This window comes from Nelusetta ayraudi, unplaced genomic scaffold (assembly GCF_046127955.1).
Source record: "Nelusetta ayraudi isolate G7.1 ecotype Tasmania unplaced genomic scaffold, CSIRO-AGI_Nayr_v1 ptg000090l, whole genome shotgun sequence".
In the NCBI taxonomy this organism is placed as follows: Eukaryota; Metazoa; Chordata; class Actinopteri; order Tetraodontiformes; family Monacanthidae; genus Nelusetta; species Nelusetta ayraudi.
This window is the reverse complement of record NW_027466140.1, coordinates 422,844-433,693: the sequence shown is the minus strand read 5'-3', so window position 1 is coordinate 433,693 and position 10,850 is coordinate 422,844. Positions and strand designations below refer to the sequence as shown.

Genomic DNA, 10,850 nt, shown 5'->3' with positions numbered 1-10,850 from the left:
GAATGTGAAGAATTGAATCAATTAGCCTGAGAAGCCAAGCAGAGAATAAAATCCTCAGCAAGAAACCACGTCAATTCTATAATACAGATGTTTACAGTAATAAAGCTATTAAAACTGAACCTTTAAAAAAAAAAAGTAAACAGATTGAGACCACAATAGATGAAGAGGTAGCAATGGTTTTCAGCAGTTCAAATTTAATACTTTGTCCCCCTTTCTCTACAGAAACCCAGGTAAAAAAAATCCCCCCACTCTCATAAAATACAACAGCAGCAGTTACCAGTAAAAAAAAATGAAATGCAAAAAAAAAAAAAAGAGAGAGAAAAAGAAAGAAAGCAATGTAGGGAGAAGACAGGGGACGGGGGCATTTTTCAAGAAAAGGAAAATATATTTTCTATATATTAGGAGTGAGTCCAAAGTTCATCTTCTGATCGGGTTAGGGGCAGCGAAGAATCTGGAAACTTGCTGTTGTGTTCATTCAAAATGGAGGGGAGGAGGAAAAAAAATGAACAGAAATGAGTTGAGTCCAATCCAACTAGGGGAAGGAATCAGCACTCTAAGGCAGGGATTTATTCAGGAAGGGCTTTGTCCCTCTCTGGATGAAAGAAAATCTCACTCCTCTTCAGCCTGTGTGATGTATTTTGTCTTTTGTCATGTACAGATGAAATGTATGTGCAAGTTTGTGTATGCAACAGATAGACTGGAAGGTACGTCTGTCTCATATGGTCAAAACTGTTGCACCTCTCACTTGCTGCGCGAGAGGTGACATTTTTTTCCTTTCCATAATTCTTCATTCTTTTTTTCCTCCCACACATCAGTCCTGGACTACCTAGTAGTCATCCAAATCAAAGAACTCGTCGTCCTCTCCTTGGTACTCCATGCCCTGGAAATCCACCCTGTACCGCAAGATACCTGGAACACAATATTCACAGATTATGAAGTGTAGTATGATGGCTGGACACTTTGTTATTTCCGTAGACTATGGCAACATCAAAACACAGAATTTCCCTTAGGATAAATTAAGCCTAATTTGCGATGGAGGTTACATTATTAGTAATCCAAGGAATGAATCACTTGATATCCTTAAAGATTGAAAAAAAAAAAATTAATAATAATTAAAAAAAAAATAATAGAAAGACACAAAGACATATTTATGTCCAAGTGGGAAAAAGCACGTCAGTGAGGGCAAAATTGAAAATAATGCACCAAACTCTGAAAGTGAATGAACGAACACTTCTCTAAGCTTACATTGGAAAGCACTTGAAAAGGCCCAGGAGCTTTTATATCTCCCTGACATTGACGCTACATTGTTCACAGGAAGAATGAAGTTTAAAGGAACAAAGGTTTGATTGGCTCACAGGGTTCGATTTGCTGGAGGCCATGTCAGTGTGTAGGGTAATAGTTTAGGGATAGATGTGTGTAGATAAATAAATTCAATCTGACACCCTTCCTCATAGATTAACAGTGCTTGAGACACACACGGAAAACAGAACTAATGCTGATATGACCCGAATGGCCTGCAGACCGCAGATGTTCACTCAGAACCGTTTTCAAGCGTTGCTGCTGAAATTCACTGCTGTATTTGGTTACTCCCTTGGCGGGTGCCATTTGTCCCTTTTCTTATTTTTTCTTTTGCATGCATCTGTGGAAAACGTCTATCATTTCCCTTGGTTGACCTTTATTGCGACAGTATTCATTTCAGTGCTAAAGGTAGTCCTTGGCGTGGGGCCAATGTGTGGTGAATTACAGTCCTGATGGGACCAGGAGACAGACTTCCGTATGCGAAAGATGAGCTCACAGTGCAGTTACAGTGCTTTGCTTTTCTTTTGATAAAGATCTGTTGTCCACTTCTGATCACACTAATGCTGCCGCAGCATCGCCACCTTCCTTTCAGAAGGAATTGTTTTCCAGGTTTGCGGCAGCCTTCCTACCACTGTCACAACATCAGCGTGTCCTTAGATGCCACTTAGCTGTTCCTCTTACACAGTCATCATGTGGTCATTTTCCTCCACTGGGAGGTTTATAAGATCTGAGGCATAAAGTCATAGCAATTCAGATGCATGGAACAAGCATTGCAAAAGTTCAACTCATCTAACTCAAAATCATCCACTTGAAAAGAGCAGGTCACAGGGTTTACTTGCAAGACAAAACTTCCAAGCATTTAGGATGTTTAAAACATATGCTAAAGTCAAAATAAGGAAGATTTTATTTTTTTTACTTAACGTGAGAAGATTCTATGACCCTCCAATAGTAGAAATAAATAAACAAAAAACAACACAACAAATGAAACATTTTCAGGCAATTACTCAAAATCAAAACACATTTAAACATTTTTTAAAAGCTTGGAATGCACAGAATATTTTAGCCCAGAACTTCTAGCTCATATGTAAGACAATTCAGTGTTTTATTGACTGAAAACAAAATCACAAGCTTGTATGTCAACAAAATAAAGTCATTGTTCTCATTTACTGGCAACCAAAACCATTTCCCACAACTTGATGTGTGGTTTGGTCATATTATAATTTCTGAGGAAGAACACGGTCAGCAGATATTCAGAAGAAATACTGTTCAACATAAGTTTTGAGTGTGTGAAAAAAATTGGAGTAATAATTCTTGGCTACACCTTTGTCCAGTTTCTCTACTTCACACACACTTGTCAATCTCATTCATCTTACCCCCAATGCCTCCAAAGCCCTTGACAAACTGGGACCCTTCCTGGCTCTTGTCTGTTACAATCTCCAATGTGGCTCCAAACTTCTTGTAGTTGTTGGCAAACCATTCGAGCAGTGGCATGCTCTCGATCAGCTCATGTTCCTGTCCTGTCTGAAATGCAAACAGATTAATGATAACGTTGCATTACAAGTAACCTGGGTGAAGCCACATGTGACGGCCCATTTTTATGCTGCGCACCTCTTTGTCCGTGAAGTGAGATTTGTCTTTTTCCTGCTCTGGCGTTAGGTACAAAGTCTTCTCATCTGAAATTCATAAAAGTAAAAGGCATCATGAAAACGCTCACTACTCCAGTTTCTCGGCAAAGGCCAATACAATATTTCGCATTCGTTTACCATTTTCGGCCCCATTGCTCTCTGCCCCATGCACACGAAGAATGTAGCGCATGGTATCCAAGTTCTCGTAAACTATGAGGATTTCCACCGCTCCCATCTCGAGGGCCTTGAGTGTATCCTCAACACCAAAGCAGTATTTCCCCGTGTCCTGGCTGATCTCATCAAAGTACCGCCCTTTGGAGAGAGAAACACATCAGCAAAAAAAATCTACCACAGCAAAAGCCTTTCTTATGTGGCAAAGCACTTATTCTTCAAATGGAGCAGTAGGATGACTCACCTATGAGCTTCTTCTCCTGGATGAACTTGACATTAGATAGAACCTCGGCAGAGAGTTCAATAGCTTGGTTGAAGCCATTTTCTCCTCCATAAGAGATGTCCACCAACTTAAGAACCTTAGCCTGTAACCTCTGCAGGGGGAAAAAAAACAAGACACAAAAGAGCTTTAAAAGTGGTCCCATGTAATGTGTCACAGGAATGATATTGCAAACTTAAATAAATAAATAAATAAATAAATATTGCTTTATTGAGCATAGTCTCAGAGCAAGGTTGTGTCTGTTTTTCCATTAACGCCTCAGTGGATTCAAACAATTGAACATACAGGTGCCCAGTCTGATCAATAGAGTTGGGCCCACAGGCCTCACAGTAAGACAATTGCTGCATTTCATTTGTACGGAAAAGTTCTAAAAATTTTTTGACATCATGAATAAAAGAAATGTGAAAAACTTACTGGGTCAAACATGTCAGACTGGCTTAGCTCAGTTTTGAAGTCAGCAGAACCAGCCAAGACCATTCCCGCGACGTTAACTTTGTCATTGGATACAAACAGCTGGACAGCTGTTTCAGCTACTTTTCTTACATAGTTGTGCCTCTTTTCCATTCTGAGACGAGCAAAACGCAAAGCAGACTGCCCTCCTCTGCCTGAGAGAAAAAAAAGGAACGTTTCAATAGTGTTGATTCTTCAGAAGTGAAAAATGTCAAAATAACAAAGCTGTGCAAGCCAATGAGGGTGAATACCGTGCTTCTTGGGAAGGTCCACAGTGAACTTGTGTAGCACTTCTCTGGTGTTGCCCTGCAGCGTGCCAAACAGTGCCCCACTACCGTCGATCACAATAAAGCCAAACTTACTGTCGTCAGACAGCAATGCTGTCAATGCCTGTGTTTAAGGGTGAGAGGTGGAGCGTGGCAAGTGAAGACAGAACGGAAGATTAGATGGTGGCAGGCGGCACGTGATGTGGAAACACTGAGGTTTACGTCCCAAGACTCTTAATGATAATTTGAAAACCAAGAACAAAAGGAAAAGATCTTACCTCGGTGTGAAACTTGTTGTCGCAGAGGTACAGGGAAGTGTTGATCGGCTTAAAAGGTTCAAAGTCGATGTTAACTTTCTTCTCCTTGCCTTCCTCTGTCACAATGGTGCCACAGTACACAACCAAACCATTGGGCGGTACTGTGAAGACAAAGACAAGATATTCATTCATATATCAGGCTCTCCTAAAAAAAAAGAAGAAGAAAAAGAAAAATTCAAACAATGACTGTGTTCTGAAGATACGGCCTTGTTTACTTTATCATGGGACATGGAATGGCAAAGGTTCTCCAGGCCATCGGGTGACAGAACACATTTATTTACACCACAATTAAGAACAATCTTGATCTGGATTATTCTTTAAAACCTGATCTGCTGTAAACTACTGACAGCTTAACAAAGTCAAAGTTTATAGTAAAAACATATTTTCAGTGGTCTTTTAGAAGCTATTTTTGTCCTCTCTCGACAGTAATCATATCTATTCACTACTTCTGATGTTTCTGATTTTAGTCTTAGTATCACCAAAGCTGTGTTTTGGTATTGTGACAACCCAGTCAACATAGCAATGCTCAAGTTTGATTAGGTAAAAAAAATCAGTCGCCACAACACTACATGCCAAAGACAAACTAATAATCAATGTATGAGACATTTAAAAAATGTCAGATACAAGTTAAAAGAATCAGCACAACACTTTGCGGTACATATAAAACAACATCGCTGGCATAAATGACCAAGAATATACAAACATTCTTATCCTCACTCAGCATAGGAACACTACGACTAAATGTGAGCGCGCGTGGCCAAATTAAATTTCCACAGACTGGCAGCTGTAGGATGACTGCTCAACAGCTCTAATAGCATTTACAAACACTCACTATAAATGATATGTGAAGCCACATCAAGTGCATTTTTGTCTGATCCTGCTGGCATCTGTTAATTCATAAAAATGTCTCTGTGCTTCACTGTGTGATTACAAGGGAACTCTTTAATCACAGTGGAACACAGTTGGTCTCACAATTACAGCTGTCCAACTACGCCGTAGTGTGATGAAGTTAAAAAAAATACAGCTGCTAAGTTTTGTTGTATAGAAGGCACCGTACCCTGCCCTTGTCCACACAGTCATAAAGTGAATATATGCAAGTTAAAAATCAACAAAGTATATCTTGCGATGTATACTGTTGTTTTGTGAAAGTGTGAAGCTGAATAATGGGACAACAGCGTCGTAATCAGGGTCTACCACCAAAGTATCAATATTAATTAAATCTACATAATCTATCAATGGGTTTTTTGATGTTCTGCTCTCACGACTCACCTTTGTTGTATAACTTTAGTCTTTGCTGTACAGAAGTAATGGCCCCAAGTACAGAAAGTCTGTTGACTCGACTCTTAATGTTGGAAGCAGTTCCAAACTCATCAGCCAACATCTTGGCCACTCTGGATATCTGGTCCTTGGGGGGGATGATCAGCGAGATCATACTGGTCCCATTGCTGAACAAGGAAGATCAAATGTGACACGTTAGTCAGGGTGATTTTTAATACATACTTATAATAAAAACGGGTGGTTGAGAGTATCACAGTTTGTATGTCTGATGTACAACACAGACCACCAAACCAACAATGCAATACTTGTGTGGCATTTAAACTTGCACAACTCTTTTAGTAAACTTGTGCTATTCGGAAGAGACGAGCGTTGTTATATGGTTATGATGGTAGTAGCTATAGCAAAGCTTTCCTCACATTTTATTCACACACTTACAAAAACACACCTTTCAAAAACTATCAACATGAGAAGCGAACACTTGCGAACCAACCATGATGTACTTTGGTTAACCAGCACAGACTTGTTGCCCTTGAACCCGCGGTTCAAGTGTCGTGGTGTGTGGGTTCACAACCCATACAGAAACAAAGGACAAAGAATTACGAACGAGCACAACATGCCCCCTTGCCCCCCACACGCAGGTAGCAAAAACTGTCTGAATGTAGGGCAAATGGTACAGTATGTGAAAAATGTGACATGGCAGACGGTGAAGTACATAGAAGCAAATTTGGGGCAGAAAGATAAGCTTTCACAAAACAACCCGCTAGTACAACTAGAAATATATCGTGACACTCGACAACCACCGTGTGTCAATTCTGATAACTGCATGGGGAAAAAGTTCCGCGCGATAATGGTACAGCAAGAGCGTGAGGCCGGCCAGCTTTACTACCATGAGGTAACAGACATAACGTTACCGGGTTATAGCGGGAATACTTGCTGTACCATTAAATCCCCATATGACACACGGTGTACGTATGAAGCGCACGCAATTTCAAGTTTTGGGAGGACTCAGGTGGAGCATGTGAATGTCTTTCAGTAAGCTAGCCGGCCTTCGTTCCTCATCAACGTGCTTTCTTTTAGAGACATCCATGGCGGCCCCTTTACAGATGACGTCTATTAGTGGGTCTCATCAGCAAAACGGCAACTTAACGTGAACTTACTACACTGCTTTTTGAAACTTCAAAGTCCCATACTAGACAATGTCAGCAACACATGCGTTCATAGATAAAATAAACAACATACACAGCAGTCTGAACAAAACGCTTCCAGTCTCGAGCTAGGCCGATCGCCACTGCAGCTAGCAAGCTAGGAGCGAAACCCAGTGCTAGCTATGCTAGGCTAACCACTCCCAGATTCGGCCCCACTCATCCAATCTCCAGCTGTTGCGGTGGTCAGCATTAACACAATTGCCCTAAGCGAAAACCTCTAGTGCGGTTTTCCGGCCACCAGATCAATTCACAACTGAAATTTATGACTCACCCTCGGGCAGCCTCCAAACTTTTTATCAGTTTCTTGATTTTCCATATCTCCACGTTCCTGTCCGCCGCGCTGGGGTCGTCCGCCATCTTTCCGCTGTAATCGCTTCGGCACCTGAAAAGACGTGGTAAATTAGAGAGCCAACATATTCAACAAACTGACTGGTCTCAATAATAAGTAATGTAAATGGCCTGATCATACTGAGATTGATTACGTATACATTTAAACTATTGGCGCAGTGACCGCTAAGGCTACTTGACTATCAATGTTAGGCTACTGGTACCTCGCCTGACCGTCGGAGAAAGACTTTGCCGGGCAACCTCTATCAGTATAGCGCGGGGAGATTAGCAGGCCTACACGCAGCTAGGCCCGCTCGTCCACTCATTTCCTATCTACTTGTACTCTAATCTCTTAAAACAGGGCCAGCCTTTCAGTCAATCAAGCTAACGGGCATACAAGACAAGTGATACAATACCTGCCTCGGACAACGCCGCTCCGCTCCGCTATCTAGCCGCTGAGCTACGTCAGGTTTGGTAGTCCAAGGTGTGACGTTGCTTTCTCAGCCGGTGTCTCTCTCCACACGCTGTGCGTGGTGGTATCGATGGGGCTCACATGTGGGAGGTGGTTAGAATTCTGGCGTTCCCTTCCTGGAAACCACCTAGAAACCAATCACAGCGCGTGTCACGCACGTCAATCGTAAACATGTAAAAGGTTATTGGACAAAAGTTGGGCAGTAACTGAAATGGGCGTTTATACTTGTTGCATCATGGGACATGTAGTTATAAATCAGACACAGGCGTTTGCCGTCAAAAATGTTAAAGCAACAGGTTGAGAGGTATTTTTATTTTATTTTTATTTTTTTTACAGATAGTTTCGCCCCCCAAAATTAATTTGTAGGCGTATTCTAATGGGTTCTATGGTAATATATAATATATATATAATCTAATCTAATATAATCTATGGTCGACCTCTTGCGTATTATTAGCTACATTTAAAATATGAGTTCCAACAAATATTAAAAGTAATGAGGACCAGCTGGTCACTTGTTGAAAAAAAGTGTGTGTGTGTTCAGTCCACTCACAGTGGTAGGAGGCACTTTTTAAAATATATATCTCAATGAATATTATCACAAGCAAAATGTTGCTCTTAGTGTAATAAAACAGCCATTACACTGTATTTAGGTCACAGCTTTCAGCCACTCTTTTAACCTGTGAGTAAAGGCTTTCTCCGGGCTGAGTTGGCAAATAGAGCCAAAATTAAGGTCAACTGGCAATGTTAGTGGAAGAAGCTAAATGTGAAATATATAGGTCAATACAGAGTACTTACTCGGACTAAGTTACGTACCATGTTCTGTTCGTGGCTTTTTAGACCTGTGAGTCAGTCTGTACTCAGTTCTAGTTTAACACAGGCCAACACTAACACAGAAAATTCCTATCATCCTTCTCCGTGCATGAGGATGGATGGCGTGGAGTCTTAAAATTTCTTCCGTAAAAAAAACAACCAAACAGATTTTTAATTAAAGAAAATAACTTAAATCTAGAGTTCTATCTATTTATTTATTTATTTTTAATCTTTTTATTGTAAAAGTATGTTTATGCGGTGTTTCCTTCGCAATAGATCAATACACAACTAAGCCACTAGATGGAAGCATTGGTTAAGGAAAAAGTAAATTAGTTTCACTCAGCTTTCTTGTACCTATCCAGACTCTGTTTTCACTTTTTAGTTTGATTGTTTAATTTGACGGTGCTCCATAAGTGAATTATTGTTTTGTATTCAGTGAGGACAGTGACTTTTTTATTTTTATTTTTTTAAAATCATTATATTCGACCCTGTTAAATGCAACAGCAATTGTCAACACAGCCGACATCTGTTACACAACAAACATAAATTATATGGTAATATCATTCTCTGGTAAAATGGGGCGGGTGGTGCATGTCTGGGAATTTAGCACTCCTTTGATGGCCAAGGCAGGCTGCCTCCAAAACCATCTAGCAGCAGTGCAAATTCATCACCATCTGTCAACGATCAGAGCCGTAATGATCTGTCGTGAGAAATAGATGGTGTTTGGTATGCTCCAGGGGGGAGATGTGCCGGCTCGAACTATCTCTCATTTTGTCACGTCCAAGTTCCATGTTCAGATAAGGAGAGCTGGTAGGATGTTGAAGTGAATAAAGTTGTGTAAGGATTTGGATTATATTGAAGCTTTTGATTTCGTGAGTAGAATGGCACCTATCTACAGGAAGTCACACTAATGTAAAAGTTGAGACAAACTAAGGCCCTGTTTTCACTTGGTCACTTGTAACTGTTTTGGGTGATTGGATCACGAGAACGGATCTCACAGCATCTGTTCGCACTCAGCCATTAACATGTGTCTCGAGCGTGCCATTTGTGGTCGCATCACCCCCCCCTGCCGAACCTATGCAAATGCTACATGCGTCATTTCCGTTTTTAACGACTGGGCGCAGTAAAGCGCAAAATCACAGCGAGTTTTACATGACAGCGAATAAGAATCAACTTCCTGTTTGCGGACCATATCAAGTCACTCTTTTTAATTCTACTGCAGCTCGTATGGATCCGAACAAGGAGTAACGACTGTTGGGACAGAGTGGTGATGACTTTATTTTCGGATCAACGGTGGCTGGCAAATTTGGGATGCAACGTTGCACATTTAATCACATATGTGGGAAACTGCGACCGCTGCTCCGCTGACAAAATACGCTAATCCGGAATGAAATTTATTAGTATGCTAATAAACGAGTCTAACAAAAATGATTTGTTTTCTCTTCTTGTTTGTAACTTTATAATGACGACGGCGGAAGTTGGGGCGCCGACCAAATACGTACACGGGAGAGGTGAGTGGAGTAGGCGGTCGTTAATGTGGACTGAAGTCGCATTCTGTTCGCACGTCCGTGACGAATGCGTTTTTATGCAATGCGATGCGATGCGATGCGATGCGATGCGATGCGATTTATGCGATACTTTGTGATCAGATGTCAAAACGGATTTGGACTGTTTGCACTTGGTCATTTCATGCGTTTTTCGTAATCTGATCAGCAAAAAACGCATCAAATGACCAAGTGAAAACAGGGCCTAATTGTGATACTGTGGCGACTGTAGGGGTAAACTGAACAGAATGGAACTAATGGTAAAATAAATTAACAAAACAAGAGAAATGGGGACCAACAACGCCACACTGGGAATTTCACCCAGGGATTAACTAGTCTTTCCCTTTTTTTTAAGCTTCACCCTTTGACAGTCTTTGGTAGTCAAACAGAAACGCACTTTGTTCACTTTGACACTCTTTTCCCTCCTGATTCTCGCCTGCTCTTCCTCCACCCATCCTTGCCTCTCATTCTCTTTAGACTCTGCACTGTGGCCCAAGAGCAGCCTCGGAGGAACCCTCTTTTTTGTTAAACTTGGTGTGACCCAAATTGCTTTGAACAGGTTGGGGACCTGCTGCCTGTGATGGAATGCCTCTTACACCGTGTTGAGTGAACAAGCCAAAAAAAGAGGAAGAAGAAAAAAAGGCATACACGCACACACACACGGGCGACATATACGACAAGTCCCTTTTAACGCCTTATTCTTTCAGAAGCGCAGCGGGGTCAGGTCGCCTTAAAGATGTTGGGAGTCAGGCACGCACCCAATGCCAAAGTTGCTCCACGGGGAGAACACGGAGATCACGTGTACA

At 41.3% G+C, this 10,850-nt stretch overlaps 1 protein-coding gene across 1 annotated transcript; it reads right to left on the bottom strand.

The window, feature by feature from the left end:
* Positions 1-174: 174 nt before the first annotated feature.
* LOC142901760 (eukaryotic peptide chain release factor subunit 1) lies at positions 175-7,792 on the bottom strand. The gene is made up of 11 exons (XM_076046393.1): positions 7,635-7,792; positions 7,163-7,273; positions 5,678-5,853; positions 4,370-4,509; positions 4,077-4,215; positions 3,790-3,980; positions 3,340-3,469; positions 3,063-3,236; positions 2,908-2,972; positions 2,673-2,820; positions 175-909 (listed from the first exon to the last, which is right to left on the bottom strand). The coding sequence occupies exons 2-11, from the start codon at positions 7,246-7,248 to the stop codon at positions 827-829; spliced, it is 1,332 nt and encodes a 443-aa protein (XP_075902508.1). The 5' UTR covers positions 7,249-7,273; positions 7,635-7,792; the 3' UTR covers positions 175-826.
* Between the last annotated feature and the right edge of the window lie 3,058 nt (positions 7,793-10,850).